General features: G+C 38.8%; 1 protein-coding gene across 1 annotated transcript in view; it reads left to right on the top strand.

Moving 5' to 3' along the window:
* The window catches only part of RPA1 (replication protein A1), a 78,917-nt gene that overhangs the window by 11,380 nt on the left and 46,638 nt on the right, over positions 1–20,899 (top strand). Inside the window, exons 2-5 of the mRNA XM_072779078.1 lie at positions 2,258–2,308; positions 3,619–3,697; positions 4,352–4,460; positions 19,918–20,006. Coding sequence (XP_072635179.1) covers positions 2,258–2,308; positions 3,619–3,697; positions 4,352–4,460; positions 19,918–20,006 — 328 coding nt within the window. The remainder of the gene's footprint in view (positions 1–2,257; positions 2,309–3,618; positions 3,698–4,351; positions 4,461–19,917; positions 20,007–20,899) is intronic.

Here is a 20,899-nt window from a genome sequence, read left to right as displayed (position 1 = left end):
TGATATTCTGTGGGAAAAAAGCAGTTCGTTCAACTCACAAACAACTTCATAAGTGCTTTTCCTTGGGGTGACAGCCGATAATCCAGTGTGCAACAGAAGTACTTTTTGCCTACTTCCCATACTGTTATATAGAATATTTTTAAATTTCTTTAAAGACTATTGAGTTATAGGGCACCTGGGTGGTGTAGTTGGCTGTGTAGTGCAACTCTTGGTTTCAGCTCAGGTCATGGTCTCAGTTTCATGAGATCGAGCCCTGTATTGAGCTCCACACTCAGCTTGGAATCTGCTTGAGGATCTCTCCCTCTCCCTGTGCCCCTCCCAGTTGTGCATGCACATGCATGCTCTCTCTCTCTCTCTCTCAAATAAATCTTAAAAACGAATATTGAGTTTTGACAGACTGTTAATTTACTTGCAAATCAGCTGATCCCACAGAGACTGGAATGGGTCTAGAATAGCTTTTACTTTGGTCTAGTTTTGTCCTGTTTCTAAAGCATGGCCTTTCTGGGGTTTCTCCTAAATGCAGATGTTTATTGAGTTTTCTGCCCTCTGGCTGGTTAGAACTCAACTGTATTCTAGCCTGTAGGAACTCCACTGATTTTTCATTTCAAACTGTCTAATACTTACTTTTGGCCTAGCCTTGTGGAATCTCATTCTGTGTATGCACAGCTTAGAATTCAGCCAGAGACTCAAGAGAAATCCCGTGTAGGTTATTGAAGCTCTTTCTCTGTGTAGCACCCTCATCTCTGGTACTCTGCATCCATGAAATCCAGCTAACTCACCTCCCTGAACTCCTACCTGTGCTCAGCAGGGCCCCCACATTCTTCTTGGGTTCCTTTGTCCATACTGTGGTCCAGAAGTGCCTCTGTACAGAAAGCCAGGATGATTGTAAGGTTCCCCTCATTTCAGTGACCACAGTCTTACTCTACCTGTTGTCCGGTATTTGAAAATAATTCGTATATTTTTGTCCAGTTTTTTAGTTGGTGGCAGAAGAGCTAATGTGGTACCATTTATTTCAGCATGGGCAAAAGCAGAGGCCAGAGAACCAGTCTTCACTGCTGTTAGTTTTTCTGGTGGTCACCTTTAATTATTTATTTGAGAGAGGAGAGCACACATGCCAGAGAGTGGGGAAGAAGGGCAGAGGGAGAGAGAAACCTAAGCAGACTCTGCTGAGCAAAGAGCCCAAGGCTGGGCCTGATCCCAAGACCCTGAGATCATGACGAGCTGAAACCGAGAGCCAGACACTTAACCAGCTGTTCCACCCAGGCGCCCCCTGATGGTTACCTTTAAATGATGGCTTTTTAAAACAAACTAAAAGCCTGATTGATGTTCTGTGGTTTTTTTGTTTTTTTTTTTTTTTCAGATATTATTGGGGGTGGGGGGGGGAGTGCAGAGGGAGAGGAAAAAGGAGAGAGAATTTTAAGCAGGCTCTATACCTAATGCAGAGCCTGACACAGAGTTCCATCTCACAACCCTGAAATCATGACCTGAACCAAAATCAAGAGTCAGATGCTTAACCAACTGAGTCACCTAGTACCCTTTTTAAAATTATTTTCATAATTGCTAGTAAGAGTCATAAGGTTTTCAAAAGATATAAAAAGAGGATTCAGGATGAGGTCTGCCTCACACCTGTGGCCCCTACTCATTAGACACCAGTGTTACATAAACATCTTTTTAAGGCTGCATAATATTCTGTTTTAAGGATTACCATATTTAGTTGTTTTTTATTTTTTTCCATATTTAGTATTTATCTATTAATGGGCACTATAATCAGATTAATGTACTGTTCTCAATGAGTATGTATGTGATGCCTGTATTTTGGATGTAGGAGGTGTATCCTTGTGGTAAGCATGTATCCCACTTTTATGATTTTATTATTTGTCCATAGTGATAAAACTTAAACTGGATTTTCAAATGATAAGCTCCAAAAAGTCTCTTTAATAATGTTAACTATGAAAAAAAAAAAAAAAAGAAGGGGATCCCTGGGTGGCACAGCAGTTTGGCGCCTGCCTTTGGCCCAGGGCGCGATCCTGGAGACCCGGGATCGAGTCCCACATCGGGCTCCTGGTGCATGGAGCCTGCTTCTCCCTCTGCCTGTGTCTCTGCCTCTCTCTCTCTCTCTCTCTGTGACTATCATAAATAAATAAAAATTTAAAAAAATAATGTTAATTGTGGTTTATTCAAAATACCAAACTGTAAGAATATGTCATATTTTGGTCATGATTTTAATGTATATCTCATTCTGTTTTTACTCTTTCAGGCCATAATGCAACAGGGAGAAACATCCATAAAACCCATCCTCCAAGTCATTGTGAGTACCTATGAATGTTTTATATCAAACATTTTTTAAACTTTTTATGTAATTACAAATGACATTTGATTAAGCACATACAGATTTGTCCACTTTAGGAAATTCTCTCCATCATCCCCCCAAATAGGCCAATCTTATTGTAACCCTAAGAGAGGAACCAGGCCTTTTTTTTTTTTCCTTTCTTTCTTTTTTAATACTATGCTAGCTAGGGTTAGACTTTGGGGGTTCAGATTTGAGGCTTTGCCTTTCTGTTCTTTCCATAATTGATGGATGCTGTGGTGCTACCCGTCATTACTACTGCTCCTTACTTTTCTTCCTGCCCTGAGATATATTCTGCTCAAATCTGCCTTATGTGGGCCTGCAGTGAACATATCTGCTTAAAATTTTTCATTACCCTGTCATTCAGGGACGCCTGGGTGGCTCAGCAGTTGAGCATCTGCCTTTGGCTCAAGGCGTGATCCTGGAGTCCTGGGATCAAGTCCCGCATCAAGCTCCCTGCATGGAGCCTATTTCTCCGTCTGCGTGTGTCTCTGCCTGTCTCTCTCTCTCTCTCTCTCTTTCTTTCTCTCTCTGTATGTGTGTGTGTGTGTGTGTGTGTGTGTCCTCTCTGTGTCTCTCATGAATAAATAAATAAAATCTTAAAAAAAAAAAACTCATTCATTTAAGGAGTTCTCAGATTTTAGTGGGAATTTTAAAAATGCATGGAAGCAGTATCCTGGATCATCCCTGCAAATTCTGAGTCAGTAGCCCTGATGATCTCCCTGTTACTCCCAAACTGGCTGCTGTTCATCTTAAAGCTCTGTTTATATATTTCACTTCCTTTGGAGAGCTGCCTCTGATTTCCTTCAAGGTGTGGTAAATGTCTTGTCTGTACCCCTGTGTCATGTGCATAATTGTCTATGTCTCTTTGCCTCTGTCTCCACCTCATTTGTAAGCCCCTTCAGGGCAAGGATTCTTTTTTTCCATTTTGTATTTTTAGTATGTTTTCTGCATAACACCTTGCACATATTAGGTGCATAGTCATATCTTTTTTAAAAATTAATTCAAATTCAGTCAAATTTGAGTTGGGGAGAGATAGCAGAAGAGTATATTTTATTCTCATCTATGTTGTGTTTAATAATGTTAGTAGAGGCTGGAAGGAAAATCATCAAATGTAATTTTCTTTTGCTTGGATTTAGGTGTCAAGAGAATGGGCAAGCAGTTCAGTGTTTGTTGAACTAAAGACGAACCCACTCTCCTGCCACTTAAGTTTACTTATCCCTGGGGACTGGGGAGACAACCTGGCTAATGAATCAAATTTTCTATCCTAGAACATCCGTCCCATTACTACGGGGAATAGTCCACCCCGTTATCGACTGCTTATGAGTGATGGATTGAACACTCTATCCTGTAAGTATGATGTATAAATCTAGGAATTTGCATTTAAATGATAAAAGCACACCCAGCACTCTGATTACAATAATTTGGGGGCATTTCAGAAGCGTACATTTGCTTAGCCATGTACTTCATTCAGACAGAATTATGGCTGGCAGAGAGCATTCTAACAATAGACTGGATCTAGTGGAAAGCTGCCACTTGGCTTAATTAATTTTCTCTAACTGGTGCTCTGTTTTCTTTGATTAATTTCCCTCAGGATGATATTGACATTTAATGAATATAATGGGTTAGCTGTCCTATACTTGCCTTTTTTGGGTTTTATTTCTGCGTTGGAAACCTTACAAGGGAGAAAGAATTTGCAGAATAGATGCTTGCTATCTCTAGTCACAAGGTGAAGAACATAGAAAAGACTTCTTAGTCTTTGTCATGAAACCTGAATGATGGAAAAAATTATTTTGAACACTTGAAGAAATACATTTCAAAGTACCAGCAGATGTTTAAAGCACAGTAAATTATACTGTTTTTCACTATGCAGAATCCGAGTGGTTTTAATTTTAGAAACCTGTTCAAAATAATTGTTTTCCTTTACTAGTCTAGGTGTGATGAGCTTTCAGACTGTCATGATTGAGATGTTGTGGGGACTGAAATAATCTCTGTGCTTTTCAGCTTTCATGTTGGCAACACAGTTGAACCCTCTCGTTGAGGAAGAACAATTGTCTAGCAACTGTATTTGCCAGATTAATCGATTTATTGTTAACACTCTGAAAGATGGAAGGTATGTGGTGTTTTTCTTTATTGTGGGGGGTTTTCTTTGGTATTATTGTGTTGTAGAATGGGGACTAATTTTTCTTTCAGCAGAGAATGCCACAATTCATTTAGGAATGAAAAGACAATGATAAGTTTTCAGCTAAGAGTTTACAGCTATTGAGATCTGAACCTTAGGTGACTAAAACATGGCACCAAAGGAAGAGAAATTTGGAAACAAATTGGAAATTTCAAAGCAGGAGATTAAAACAGAATACAGAACTTTTATTTTTCATCTCTTCAGAAGCACTGTTTTTAGGATTCTCTTTTGAAGTATCTTTTAATGAAAAGGGGTTACTGGGGGTCTCTGGGTGGCTCAGCAGTTTGGTGCTTGCCTTTGGCCCGGGGCGTGGTCCTGGAGTCCTGGGATAGGTTCCATGTCAGGCTTCCTGCAGGGAGCCTGTTTCTTCCTTTGCCTGTGTCTCTGACTCTCTCTCTCTGTCTCTGTCTCATGAATAAATAAAGAAATCTTTAAAAAAAAAAAAAAAAGAAAAGCAAAAAAAAAAGAAAAGCAAAAATGATGTAATTAATTATGTAACACTGCCCTTTTTTTGCAGTCTTGACTCTTTCATCATAAATACTTTATTCAGCCAATATAGTATGCTGAGTACTGACCTGCTCTGCCGCTAGAAGTGCAGTGGTGAGCTCCTGGGTAACTGTTACTCCTGGGTAACTGTTGCTAAAATAGGACCTTTTTTGTTGGGGAGAGGCTTTTAAGTTTTTTATTTTCGATCACAGAACACATAAGAAACAAATATAGCAAGCATTTCCATCTTAATAAGGGTATGTCAGTGTATGTTACAGTGTCATCTATAGGTTTCCAAATAACTTTTGCTTTGTTTGCTACATGGTTGTCCTTCTTTTAACTTTCAGCTTCTCTGTTCTTAACCTTGGATGTCTTTTATAAACAGCACATGATTTTAGAAATCAATTTGAGATTTAATTGGGGAGTTTATTCTGCTTAATTTATTATTGATTTTTTTTCTAACTTTTGTGTTTTTACCATGTTTTTGCTTTATATTTTTCTTGCCTTAAATTGATTGAGTTTTTCCTTAATTTTTTTCCCCTCTACTGGTTTGAAATACATTCTACTTGTGCTGTGGTTTTGTTTGTTTGTTTACGGGTGTTCTTACATTTAAAACAATCTATATGGGACACCTATGTGGCACAGTGGTTGAGAGTCTGCCTGTGGCTCAGGGCGTGATCCCAGGGTTCTGGGATCGAGTTCCGCATCAGGCTCCTTTCATGAAGCCTGTTTCTTCCTCTGCCTGTGTCTCAGCCTCTCTCTCTCTCTCTGTCTCTCATGAATAAATAAAATCTTAAAAAAAAAAAAATAACCCATATGCGAATTAACAGAAATTCTAAGATAGGTCTATTTTTACCGTCCTCTCAAGCAAAGGTCTCAAAACGTTCTATGTTCAGTGTTATAGCTCAACTTTGTTTTTTATTTCTTTGAATTAGTATATTCTCTATGTAGGCAGCTGTTACTTAGACTTCCCTGTAGTTTGCTGGCTTCTCTTTGCCTCCTTCATCACACTCCTTCCTTTTTAGTTCAGTTCTCATCTTCCTGAAGAATATCTTTTAGCAGCTCTTATAGGGAAAGTTTGTGGATGATAAAAATCTGTCATCTAAAAATGTCTGTTTCATTCTCAGTTAAATGAGACAAGGTATAGAATTCTAGGTTGACAGTTACTTAGTTCTGTATATCATGTAGTAGGATCTTCATCCGATAGAATTTTATGTTCTTGTCACTGTTTTGTAAAACAACTTTTATTATACAAGTAATATATACCTATATTTTAAAACTCACACGAATAGGGGTTCGCTTAGTTGGTAGAGCCGGTGGCTCTTGATCTTGGGATTATGAGTTCTAGCCCCACACTGGGTGTGGAGCCTACTTTAAAAAAATGAATAAATCAAGTTCACATATACATAATAACTAATTCCACTGCCTAAAATAACTATTCTTAAAAATTTTGTTGTAATCCTTCTAGAATTTTTCTGTGAACATTAAGTACTTATAAATTTGTAATTTTCTTTAAAAAAACCTCATAATATGGGTTTATAATTTTTTTTAATAGTGGTCATTTTTACATGTCCCTAGATAAACCTCTGCCTTGTATTATTTTGTATGTCATTATATAGAATTACCATAATTTAGTTAACATTTAATATTATACAGCATTTCACTATTTAAAATTTTTCACCAGTGCTTCTTAGAATATATTTGTAGCTCTATCTTTGTGTATTCAAATTTTTAGAGACTACTGTTATTTTAATAAAAATGACACACAACAACAAAAAAAATGACACACAAAATAATTGATTCAAGCAGTGAAATAAAAGGTACAAAGAAGGAAAAAAATTGTCTAAAATTCATACAACCCAGAAATAACCATATTATGAGTTAGTGAACATCATTCCAGATATATCACAGTGGTATTTATCATAATTGATAGAAATAATTTTGATACTGAAATGACAATATAAATATTGTTGCTCTCTTCCTCCCTTTTTTTTTTTTAAATAAAGATTTTATTTATTAATGAGAGACACAGAGAGAGACACAAACACAGGTAGAGGGAGAAGCGGGCTCCACACAGGGAGCCTGATGCAGGACTCAATCCTGGGTTTCCAGGATCAGGCCCTGGGGCCGAAGGCAGTGCTAAACCGGTGAGCCACCCGGGCAGCCCCTGCTCTCTCCTTTCCTGAATAATTCAGTCCAAAGTCATTAGGTGGGGCCAGGCAAGGTAGGTGTTTACAAGGAAGGGATAGTGGTGGTGGTGGTGATGGCCTAGAACCAGGTGTTAGCCCAAAGGGAGGAAGGTATCATGGACTGGACTTAGGGATGGAACATAAGCAGGTAAGGTGAACATACATGAGGAGAGGGTGGTTGCAGCCCAGAATGGGTTGTCAAAGCCTCAGTAAGATGAGGTAAGAGTCTGTGTGGTTGCTGGATCCTAAGGAAGGAATGACGGCATCTGGGAGTGTGGGGATCTGGGACAACAGCACGTTTCTGGGGAAGGGGGGGAGGGTGCTTGTTTGTAATAGGATGGTAGTGGTCTCAGAACCAGGTTTGGAATTTGAGCATTCAGAGGAGTGTCCATGTGTGTAGCAGTGGCAGGTAGTGATAGGAGTTTGGTTACCTATGAGGGGAATTGATCTAATATGTTGAAAGTTATGGGAGCTACTCAAGGGAGAAATCAGTGATTCCGGATTAGAATTGAAGGTTTCAGAGTGAACTCAAGGTTTTTTTTTTTTTTTTTTTTTTTTTTATGATAGGCACACAGTGAGAGAGAGAGAGGCAGAGACACAGGCAGAGGGAGAAGCAGGCTCCATGCACCGGGAGCCCGATGTGGGATTCGATCCCGGGTCTCCAGGATCGCACCCTGGGCCAAAGGCAGGCGCCAAACCGCTGCGCCACCCAGGGATCCCCGAACTCAAGGTTTTTGATAGATAGATAGATAAAGATATAAACATTTAGGGTTTTATTTTTTTATTTTATTTATTTTTACATTTAGGGTTTTAAAATTAGATTTTTTGGGGTGCCTGGGTGGCTCACTTGGTTGGGTGTCTGACTCTTAATATCAACTCAGGTCTTCATTTTAGGGTTGTGAGTTTGATCCCCATGTTGGGCTCCATACTGGCCATGGAAAGGAAAGGAAAGGAGAAAAGAAAGGAAGAAATAAATTTATTTTACCTTATTATTTTAACTCACTTTATTTAAACTAAATACTAAAACAGTTCTCCCATTTCTCCTGCCTCCTACTTTTTGCCTCTAACAATCACCAATCTGTTTGTTTTCTGTATCTACAGGCTTATTATTTATTTCCACATATAAGAGAGACCATACATTAATTGCTTTTCTCTGTCTGACTTAGCATAATGCCCTGGAAGTCCATCCATGTTTTTGCAAATGGCAAGATTCAATTCCTTTTTATGGATGAATAATATTCTATGTGTATTTGTGTGTGTGTGTGTGTGTGTGTGTGTGTGTGTGTGTGTGACAATTCCTTTATCCATTTACCTAGTAGTAGACACTTAGGTTGTTTCCATATATTAACTCTTGTAAGTAGTGCTACAGTGAACATGGGGGTATATATGTATATGTTTTTGAGTTAGTGCTTTTATTTTCTTTGGATGAATACCCAGAAGTGGAGTTGCTGGATCTTATGGTAGTTTGATTTTTAATTTTTTGAGGAATCTCCATACTGTTTTCCATAGTGGCTACACCAACTTAACATTCCCAACGGTGCACAAGAGTTCCTTTTTCTCCATATCCTCACCAGCATTTGCTATTTCTAGTCTTTTGGATAATAGCCATTCTAACAAATATGAAGTGATATTTCATTGTGGTTTTGGCTTCCATTTCCCTGATTCAGGGTATCTTTTCATGTACCTGTTGGCTAGCTGTATGTCTTCTTTGGAAAGATATCTGTTTATGAAAAAAAAAAAAGGGCAGCTGTTCAGATCTGGTTGGTATATGAGTGTGTATATATAATATATATTATGTGTATATATAATTATATATATAGTGTGTGTGTGTGTTCCCTAGATCTGTCTATAGAGAGGGTTTTGGAGCAGCAATACCCCAAAAGCTGTGAGCCCACTTAGCACCAGATCTTCATTTCTGAATGCCACTTCACCCTAAAAGGAACTAGGGCTCCTTGGAGGATGGCTTGTACAGGCTTGGAAACGACAAGATGAGCCTGGGATATCTTAATGTGTCAGATGGTAAGGAAGAGCTCAAAGGGAGGTGGGACCCTGTCAAAAGGACAGAGAAACTGGCTTGCAGAATCTTAGACTTGTCAAATCTAAGGCAATTTAAAATCACAATAAAAATGGGAACAGATTATAACCTATTAAATAAAATAGGAGTTCATAAGTCCATACCCAAAAAAGGAATAGATGGAGGAAGAGAAAAGTTTTTCTTAAAATAGAGTGCCATCCGACAAATGTGGAAGGAATGATGGAATTAGAAAATCCCCCTTGGTAACCAGCACAGTGTTAGTTTACGCAGGAAACATCAGTGGGTGCCATGGCTGCTCTAACAAATTAACATAGCAGAAATTATTTGCCTGGAGGTCAAAAGTTGAAATCAGTTTCACTGGACTGAGATCCTTCTTTCCCTCTTCCAGCCTCTGGTGGTTGTTAGCATCCCTTGGCTGTTCACTGCTGTAGTTCAGTCTCACCTCCAGGTCTTTGTTTTATCTGTCGCCTCCTGTCTGTATCAGATATGCCCCCCTCTTATGGAGATAAATGTGGTTGCTTTTAGGGCCCAGCAGAGGATCCAGGGTAATCTTGCCGTTTCAATCCTGAACTTCATCACATTTACCAAGTTCCTTGTCCCATTCACAGGCTCCAGGGATTAGGAAGTGGATAGCTTTTGGGGGGGGTCATTCAGTCTACCACAGATGCTGAAACAAGTCGATGAAAGTTTGCTGAGTAACAAGTTATTCACAACGTAATTACTAATTGTAAAAAGAAGCAGAGGCAACTTTGTAGTGGAGGAACCTGGCAGACAGCCCCTTATTCCAATGATCAAAGTTAACATTACCAGTAATGGGACAAATAGAATTACAAATAGAATTTGTGTATTACCTGATAGGATGCAATGAGAACACAGCATCACTAATATTATGCTTTTGCCAAAGATGCATAATCTGTGGGACGCCTGGGTAGCTCAGTGGTTGAGCATCTGCCTTTGGCTCAAGTTGTGATCCCAGGGTCTGGGGATGGAGTCTCGCAGAGCTCCCTGCCAAGAACCTGCTTCTCCCTCTGTCTATGTCTCTGCATCTCCCTCTGTGTCTCTCATGAATAAATAAATAAAATCTTTAAAAAAAAGAAAAGATGCATAATCTGTAATCATGAGGAAACCTCAGTTAAATTAAGGGACATTCTACAAAATAAATAACCTCTGATTTTTTTTTTTTTTTTAAGATTTATTTACTTATTTGAGAGAGTACAAGCCAGGGAATGGGCAGAGAGAGAAGGAGCAGACTCCCCACGGAGCATGGAACCCATTGCGGGGCTCGATCCCTGGCCCCTTAGATCACAACCTGAGCTAAAATCAAGAGTCAGATGCTTGACTGATTGAGCCACCCAGGTGTCCCAGTGACCTCTGATTTTCAGATCTCAAGCATGAAAGAAAAAAGTTGTGTACACTGAGAGACTTTCAGATTGAAGGAGACTTAAGAGATTTGGTAATTGAATACAACAAGTGATCCTGGACTGGATCCTTTTGCTATTAAGGACATCATTTAGACAGCTGATAAAACTTGAATAGGTTCTGTGGATTAAATGGAAAAATTCTTTGGTTATGTTTCAGTCAATTTCAGTGACTTAACCAACCAGGATATATCTTTTTTTTTTTTTTTAACCAGGATATATCTTAATGTCAATTGTTCTTAGCGTAATTTTTTTCTGGTGCATGATATGCCTTTCAATCTCAAATTCTATTCCTTAAGGCTGTTTTCTATTTCATTTGAGCTTTAGTTTTTACTTGTATTGTGGATAACTATCCTCCCTTTGTGTCTTCAGTTTGCTTTAGTCTTTTTTCTAATGCATACATTAATCAAGATTTTCCAACATAATAGTTCAGTTTTTAGCTTTCTCCTTGCTGTTTCTTGGTTTATAATGTTTAAGTGTTAGATATATAATGGTATTACTTTTGTTCTATTTTTGTCTTCTCAAGCTATCGTTTCTTCTCAATCTCTTGTTTTATCTAATCTTTTGAGTTTTATTTTATTAATTCTTAGTCTTATTTCTCAAACCCCTCTTGGAAAGTATTATTCCCTTTCTTCCATATGCTTTCTTCTAGATCGGATTCTTTGTCTCTGCTTTCTATATTCCTTTTATTTTTATATACTTTTATAAGTTGCATTGTTGATATGTCATTTCTTTTTATCTTGTTCATGCTTAATGTGGATAGTTCTGTCAGACTTCATATTTGCTCTGACATATTTTAAGCTAGGTACATCTCCTTGCCAACCTTCCCACATGGGACGTGTTATCTTCCATTCCAAGCTATACCTTTGAGTGCTTGAGCGGTGCTTTCTATCCATTTTTCTGTCCTTTAAGGTACGGTTATGGAAGAGGGTGGAGAGCTTTGGTGGGGTCGAGTGCAAAAACTTAGGCTTTATTCTCTGATCAGGGATAGAATTCCACTCCCGTGGGCTTTGTTTTATTGCACCACCTCCAAATGATGGCATGTCTTGTATTTCCTACTTCTGTTGAGAACCTATATATGTACATCCAAGTTTATTTACCCCTTACTTTTTTTATGGTTATTTAGGCTTATTCCAAACAGGGCTTCAGCATTCATCCTTGTACATTTATCTGTATGTGCTCGTGCTATTATTTCTGAAGAGCAGATTGCTTGAATTACTATAGTGGGGCTCAAAGGACATGTCTTATAGAAAATATACCAGTTAATATACTCATTAACTTTGTAAGAGTGCTTGTTTCTGAATAAGCAAATCCAAGGAAACAAATTAGATTCATGGTTCCCCAGGGGTCAGGAAGTGGAATGGTATGTGACCGATATCTCAAAAAGCTGTTACTTTAAAAAAAAACAAACAAAACCAAAAAAAAAAAAAAAAATTTCCCTTAACCTTGTCAACATACTGGATACTACTAATTTTTACAAATAATTGTTGTCAATATTGTTAATATATATTTTAAATATTTTATTTATTCATGAGAGACACACAGATTGATAGAGAGAGAGAGAGGCAGAGACACAGGCAGAGGGAAAACCAGGCTCCCTACAGGAAGCCCGGTGTGGGACTTGATTCTGGGACTCCAGGATCATGCCCTGGGCCGAAGGCAGACACTTAACTGCTGAGCCACCCAGGCATCCCAATATTTAATATTTTAATTTATATTTCCCTATTGAAGTAAAGTATGTTTTCATATATTCATTGACTCTGTGGTTTTGGAGGGTTTTTTTTAAATATTTTATTTATTTATTTGAGAGAGAGAGCTCACACAGAGGGAGGGGAAGAAGCAGGCTCCATACTGAGCAGAGTCCAACATGGGGCTCAATCCAAGGACCCCAGGATCATGACCTGAGCTGAAGGCAGATGCTTAACCAACTGAGCCATCCAGGCACCCCTCTGTAGTTCTTTTCTGGATTACTTTTTATTATGTACTAATCAAATTTATTAGTTTTTTTCCTTTATGACTTCTGAATTTTGTCTTGCTTAGGAAACTTCCTGACTGGGTGATAAAATTATTTTTTAGGGGTGTCTTGGTGGCTCAGTTCATTGAGTGTCCGACTGTTGGTTTTGGCTTAAGTCATGAGATGAAACCCTGCCTTGGAGCTTTGTGCTGGGCTTGGAGCCAGCTTGAGATTCTCCACTCACTCTGCTCATCCTCGCACTTGGGTACTCTCTCTCTCTCTCTCTCTCTCTCTCTTTTTCTCTCTCTCTCAAATACATAAATCTTTTTTAAAATATATTTTTTAGTTCTTTAATCCTTCTGTGGAATTTTTTTTTAAGATTTATTTATTTGTTTTTTTTTTTTTTTTAATATTTTTATTTATTTATGATAGTCACAGAGAGAGAGAGAGGCAGAGACACAGGCAGAGGGAGAAGCAGGCTCCATGCCAGGAGCCTGACGTGGGATTCGATCCCGGGTCTCCAGGATCGCGCCCCGGGCCAAAGGCAGGCGCTAAACCGCTGCGCCACCCAGGGATCCTAAGATTTATTTATTTGAAAGAGAGCACATGCACTAACAGCAGTTGGGGGTGGGGGCATGGGGAGAGGAAGGGACAGAGTAAGAGAGAATCTCAAGCCGACTCCCTGCAGAGCATAGTGTGCAGACAGGGTTCAATCCCATGAGCCTGAGCCAAAAACAAGTCAGACGCCCAACTGGCTGAACCACCCAGGCATCCCCTTCTGTGGATTTTTAAAGTAGACTAGTTTATCTAGTTTTTTAAAAAATAGGGTACAAAGGAGGAATTTAGCTAAATATTTTCCAGATGTATAGCCCATATCATAGGGGGTTTATAGGTCCCAGTAAGGAGTTTAGATTGTTTTTCAAGGGTGTTGGAAAGCCATAGGGTTTTGAGCTGAGGAGTATCGGTATGATCTAAGTTTTTAAAAGGTTATTCTCATAGTTGTATGGAGAATTGATGGTTGGTGGCAAAAAAGTAGAGATTGTTGTTCCATTTATCTGAATCTTTCTGAGTTTGCTGTCATTTCCATTGATCTGTCGGTGCGATAGTTTTTGTGTTTTTTGTTTTCCATTTCTCATTTTTAAATTTCATTTTCTAATCTTTTATTGCTGATACATAGAAATAAAATAAATTTGAATATATTCATATTGGATTTTGGGTTTGTTTTTTTTTTTTTAAGACACTTATTTGAGAGAGCGAGCACACTCAGGGCAGAGAGAGAATCTCACGCAGAGTCCTACTAAGGGCAGAGCCTGTTGTGGATCTCCATCTCAAGACCCTGAGGTTGACCTGAGCAGAAATCAAGAGTCAGAGGCCTAACCAGCTGAGCCACCCAGGTGCCCCTGTATATATTCACATTGTTTTAGCAACCTCACAAAATTCGTTTAGTATTTCTTTTTTTATTTCAAAATTTTATTTAAAATCTAGTTAGCTAGCATGGGGCACCTTGGTGCCTCAATCAGTTAAGCATCTTATCTTCAACCCGGGTCCTGGGATGGAGCCCCACATCAGCCTCCCTGCCCAGTGGGGAGGCTACTTCTTTCCCTTTGCCCTTTCCCCCTGCTCATGCTCTCACTCACTATCTTACTTTCTCTCAAATTAATTCTAGTTGTTAACATGTAGTATAATATTGGTTTCAGGAGCAGAATTTAGTGATTCATCACTTTAATACCCAGTGTATTATCATCATAACCAGTGTCCTCCTTCATGCCCATCTCCCACCCACTTCTCTCCTTCAACCCTGTTTGTTCTCTCTACTTAAGAGTCTTTTATGGTTTGCTTCCATCTCTCTTTTTTCTTTCCCATATGCTCATCAGTTTTGTTTCCTAAATTCCATGTATGAGTGAGATTGTACAGTATTTTCTATCTCTGACCGACATTTCATTTAGCAAAATATATACTAGGTCCATGTATCTCATTGCAAATGGCAAGATTTCATCCTTTTTGATGGCTAAGTAATAATCCTTTGTGTATATACCACACCTTCTTTATCCATTCATCAGTTGATGGACATTTAGACTCCATAGTTTGGCTATTGTTGATAATGGTCAGTGCCATAGTTTTTGTTTTTGTAACAGCTTTGAGATATAACTCACATACTGCTATAATTTATCCATTTAGTGTAAAATGGGGGACGCTTAGGTGGCTCAGATGTTAAGTGTCTACCTTCAACTTGGGTCATGATTTCTAGGTCCTGGGATCAAGCCCTGCATTTAGCTCTCTGCTCAGTGAGGAGTCTGCTTCCCCCTGCTTGTTCTCTCTCTCAAGTGAATAAATAAAATCTTTTGTAAAAAATTAAGTGTAGGGCAGCCCGGGTGGCTCAGTCAGTGGTTTATTTTATTTTATTTTATTTTATTTTATTTTATTTTATTTTATTTTATTTTATTTTTTTATTATTTATTTATTATTTATTTATTTATTTATTTATTTATTTATTTATTTATTTATTATGATAGTCACAGAGAGAGAGAGAGAGAGAGAGAGAGAGAGAGAGGCAGAGACACAGGCAGAGGGAGAAGCAGGCTCCATGCACTGGGAGCCTGACGTGGGACTCGATCCCGGGTCTCCAGGATCGCGCCCTGGGCCAAAGGCAGGCACCAAACCGCTGTGCCACCCAGGGATCCCTCAGTCAGTGGTTTAGCACTGCCTTTGACCCACATTGAGCTCCCTGCATGGAGCCTTCTTCTCCCTCTGCCTGTGTCTCTGCCTCTCTCTCTGTGTCTCTCATGGATAAATAAATTAAATCTTTTTTAGGGATCCCTGGGTGGCGCAGCGGTTTGGCGCCTGCCTTTGGCCCAGGGCGCGATCCTGGAGACCCGGGATCGAGTCCCACATCGGGCTCCCGGTGCATGGAGCCTGCTTCTCCCTCTGCCTGTGTCTCTGCTTCTCTCTCTCTCTATCATAAATAAATAAAAATTTAAAAAAAAATAAATCTTTTTAAAAAAATTAAGTGTAAAATAATTTTTAATATATTGATAGAGTTGTGTAATCATTACCACAATTAATTTTAGAATATTTCATCACCCCCAAAATCTTGTACCATTTAGCTATCACCCCCAAACTCCTCATTCTTTCTTTCTTTTTTAAAGATTTTATTTATTTACTCATTAGAAACAGAGAGATAGAGAGGCAGAGACACAGGCAGAGGGAGAAGCAGGCTCCATACAGGGAGCCCGACATAGGACTCGATCCCAGGTCCCCAGGATCAGGCCCTGGGCTGAAGGTGGCACTAAACCGCTGAGCTACCCAGGCTGCCCTCCTCATTCTTTCAACCACTAATCTATTTTCTGTCTCTCCAGATTGCTTATTCTAGACATTACATATAAATGAAGTCATAAAATTTGTGGTCCCTTGTGACTAGCCCCTTTAACATAGCATAAGATTTTCAAGGTTTATCCATGCTATGGCATGTACCAGTACTTCATTCTTTTGTATGGCCAAGTAATATTCTGTTGCATGAATATGTCACATTTTGTTTATTCGTTTGTTTGGACATTTGGGTTTCTACCTTTTTACTATTAAGAATAATGCTGTGGACATGTTGGTGTAAGTTTTTGTGTGGACATTTTCCATCGTATATATCTAGGAGTGGAATTGTGGGCCATATGGTAATTTTATGATTAATTTTTTTTAAGATTTTATTTATTTATTTATTTATTTATTTATTTATTTATTTTTTGCAGTTCTATTTTTATTGAGAAATGTACATATTGTTTTTCATAGTAATTATAGCAGTTTACATTCCCACAAACGTGTACAGGGTTCCTTTCATTCTATATTCTTTTTTTTTTTTAGTATCTTTTTTTATTTGTGTGTTTGATTCTTTTTTTTTCTTTTTTTTTAATTTATTTTTTATTGGTGTTCAATTTACTAACATACAGAATAACCCCCAGTGCCCGTCACCCATTCACTCCCACCCCCCGCCCTCCTCCCCTTCTACCACCCCTAGTTTGTTTCCCAGAGTTAGCAGTCTTTACGTTGTCTCCCTTTCTGATATTTCCCACACATTTCTTCTCCCTTCCCTTATATTCCCTTTCACTATTATTTATATTCCCCAAATGAATGAGAACATATAATGTTTGTCCTTCTCCGACTGACTTACTTCACTCAGCAAGATTTTATTTATTTATTCATGAGAGATACACAGAGCCAGAGACCTAGGCAGAGGAAGAAGCAGACTCCCTGCTGGGAGCCCGATGGAGGACTCAATCCCTGGACCCTGGGATCATGCCCTGAGCCAAAGGCAGATGCTCAACTGTTGAGCCACCCAGGTGTCCCAATGTTACTCATCTTTCTAAAGTAATCTCCATGCTTGAATTCACAGCCCTGAGATCAAGAGTCATATGCTTTACCAACTGAGCCAGCCAGGTACCCAAAAGATAACTTTTTTTAAAAGTACCATTTTATTTGTTAATTTTTTTTTTTTTAAGATTTTATTTATTCATGAGAGAGACAGAGACATAGGCAGAGGGAGAAGCAGGCTCTCCACAAGGAGTCTGAAGTGGGACTCGATCCCGGAACTCCAGGATCACACCCTGAGCCGAAGGCAGATGCTCAACCACTGAGCCTGAAATATTAAATACCCTGTCAGTGTTCTGTTTCCAACTATTCGTGTGTGTGTGTGTGTGTGTGTGTGTGTGTGTGTGTGTGAATGTGAGAGAGAATAATTTTATCTGAATCAGGATCCAAAGTAGACACTGTAGTAGGTTGATGCCTTTTAAGTCTCTTTGTATATGTAGGTTCCTCCACTATATTTTTTTTCTCCCTTAGAGTTTGTTTGTTCATTTGTGTAGTTTCAAGTTTTTATCTAAATTCCAGTTAGTGGGACGCCTGGGTGGCTCAGTAGTTTAGCACCACCTTCTGCACGGAGTGTGGTCCTGGAGACCCGGGATCAAGTCCCACATCATGCTCCTGCACGGAGCCTGCTTCTCCCTCTGCCTGTGTCTGTCTCTCTCTCTCTTTGTGTCTCTCATGAATAAATAAATAAAATCTTTTAAAAAATAAATAAAAAAATAAAACCTTACTGTTTATTTGTTAGAGAAGCCAAGTCATTTGTCCTTTAGCCTCATGTAGTTTCCCACAGTCTGGATTTTGCTGATTGTGTCTCTGTGAAGTTGTAATGTGTCCCTGTTATCTGTGTTTTTTGTAAGTAGATAAAAGCAGTATGTTCCTTTGATATGCTGCTGGATTCATCTTGCTAATTTTTTTTTTGCTAATGTTTTATGTAAATATATAAGATAAAATTAAATTTTTTGAGCATATTTTCTCTCAAGTTTTGGTATTAAGCCAGTGCTAAATGATTGATAAGCCTGGAGTAATTTGGATAATTTTGGAAGATAATTAAATATCTACCACTAAATTTCTATCAGATAGTTTTTGTAGGGAATCTATGTCTAATTGTCAGAAATAGATAGTTTTGAGCTTATTTTATTGAAGTAATATAACTCTGGGGTTTTTGCTTGGTTTTTTGTTTTGTTTTGTTTTGTTGTTTGTTTGTTTTGTTTTTAGGATTTTATTTATTTATTTGAGAGAGAGAGATATCGAGAGAGAATACAAGCAGGGAGGAAAGGGAAAAGCAGTCTCCCTGCAAGCAGAGAGCACAACATGGGGCTCAATCCCAGGGCCCTGAGATCATTGACCCTGAGTCAAAGGCAGACACTTTAACCTACCGATCCACCCAGGTGCCCTTAAGTAATATAACTTTGATATGAAAGCCTGATAAAGGTAGCAGAAACTCATCAATTGTATATAAAAATCCAGGTTATAGCAATCAGACCATTTGAAAACCACAACATGGTGAAATTCGGTTTGTTATTGCTTAAATATTGTGCTAGAGGGTTCCTCGGTGGCTTAGTTGGTTGAATGTCTGACTTTTGGTTTTGTCTTGAATCATAGTCTTGGGGTTGTGGGATCGGCCCCGAATCAGGCTCAGTGCTTAGCATGGAGTCAGCTGGAGATTCTCTCTCCCTCTGCCCCTCCCCCTGCTCACACATTTTTCTCTCTAAAATAAATAAATGAAATCCTAAAAAACATATATATTGCTTTAAAACCATCTACTTTTTATCTCCATTGCCATGACTCTGGTAGAGGCCACCATCGGTTCTCTTCCTTTGGTCTCCCTGCCTCCACTGTGTTTCCCTCAGATTTCTTCTTCATGTTTCAGTTCTTTTTCAAATACACACATGGTCATGACATTCTCATTCAAGTATGTATTAAGCAACAACTGTGGATACCTGGAGGCCACCTGCTCTTGTTGAAAGTTCTGTCTAGTAGGAGAGACTGATAATAATGAAATTATGAGTATATAAAATTTATATAAGTGAATAATTGAACATAAATTCTATGTTCATAATTCTGTGTTAATATACATTAATTAAACCTGAGAGAAGTAATGTGAAAGAAAAAAGTCATGGCAGTAAAAAAAAAGTGTAACAGAAACGTAATCTGAACTAAAGATGAAGGCAGAGTCTCTTGAAGTGATGTTTGAGATGAAAGCAAAAAACAAGTACTAGCTGAGCGGAATGAGAGCAGGCCCTCATATTCAGCAAGCAGCATATACAAAGGCTTTGTGGCAGGAGAGAGCATGGCATATACTGAGAACTGAAAGCAGTCAGAATGGCTGGAGAGCAGAGCATCTCAAGGAAGTGGTATGAGATGGGCTAAAGAGATTGGCAAGGCTAGATCACACAGAGCCTTGTAGGCCATCTATGAAAGATTTTATTTTTGGCTTAAGGTTCTTGAGAGTTATTGAAAGGTTTTAATAAGAGTTAAAAGTAGATGAAAGCCTGTAGATTCTTAGATAATAATCATTTAAAAATGGCTACAGTTGTAACGATTTTCACTGGGAAAAGGTAATTGTTGAGGTAAGTGTATGTTTCTGAAAACAGATCATCTTTTGTTGTGCCTCATTTTATTGTGTTTAATAATCTAAATTCTGATCATGTCATTTGCTCCTTGAAGATATTGTTTGTGGTAAGGACACTGCATTTTAACTAAAGGACTAGATGGAAAATGAAAACCTTGCAATCATAAAAAGCCTTGATAATGATGCAGTGAAAGATTAAGGAAAATATTTACATGGGAATTGATATCATCTATTTCTCTGGTTATTCAGTAATGAAAACCTGTTGACAAATGGAAATAGTTTTATCAAAATGATTATTAGGAAAAGCTTTTTAAGTAGCTTGTCATTTGAAGGGCTTCTAAATTGATTTTTTTCTAACTTGTTTCTATTTCTTTGCCTTCATAGGAGAGTAGTTATTTTGATGGAGTTAAACATTTTGAAATCAGCCGAAGCAGTTGGATTAAAGATTGGCAATCCTGTGCCCTATAATGAAGGTAAAATGCTTTTTTATAGGTTGTAGCTCTCAGTTGAATACTTCTTTATAGATCCAGAATTGTACATTTAGGGTTCAGTTTGATTTCTTGGTCGTACTAAAACTAGTGATTTGGGGGTTTAGGAACTGGGTTATTCTTTTAGGTTTTTCCAAGTTAAAGAAATGATGCTAGGACTTCAAAGGCTGACCCTCTCCTCTGTTTTTCTCTACACAAAACTTCTTTCATATTTCTGGCTTGTCTGTCACCAGAAGTGTGGTGTTTGTCCCATACCAAGCAGTTCTCTAATTCTCTGTGGACACTGGCTGGTTGTCCTACAGTTCAGTTTAGTTCTAATACTGTATGCCTAGGGACGCCTGGGTGGCTCAGTGGTTGAGCGCCTGCCTTGGGCCCAGGGCGTGATCCTGGAGACCCGGGATCGAGTCCCACGTTGGGCTCCCTGCATGGAGCCTGCTTCTCTCTATGCCTATGTCTCTCTCTCTCTCTCTCTCTCTCTCTCTCTCTGTGTGTGTGTCTCTCATGAATAAATAAATAAAATCTTAAAAAAAAAATACTGTATGCTTAAAATTAGCATCAGATTCCACAGGTAAACACTGAGTTCCACAAAGCTACCTCCATACCCCTCTACCACCCCCAAACCCCAGTTCAGATTCTAGTCAAAAGTCTAGGTAATTACCTGTGCTTCTGACCAATTAGCTATGGATTGGAGGTTTCCACAACCCCCTCCTCAGGTTCGATTAGATTAAAGGACTAGAGTGTCTCACAGAACTCAAGCGAACAACCAGGTAGAAGAGGTACACTGGGCAAGGTGTGTGGGAAGGAGTGCAGTTTCTGTACTCTCTCAGGGTGCACCATCCTACCAGAAGTTCCACATCTTCACCAACAGAAGCTCCCAA

The sequence above is a fragment of the Canis lupus genome, chromosome 16 (assembly GCF_048164855.1).
Source record: "Canis lupus baileyi chromosome 16, mCanLup2.hap1, whole genome shotgun sequence".
Taxonomy (NCBI): domain Eukaryota; kingdom Metazoa; phylum Chordata; class Mammalia; order Carnivora; family Canidae; genus Canis; species Canis lupus.
Note: the sequence above shows the minus strand (reverse complement) of the source record. Positions and strands in the feature narration are given on the sequence as shown.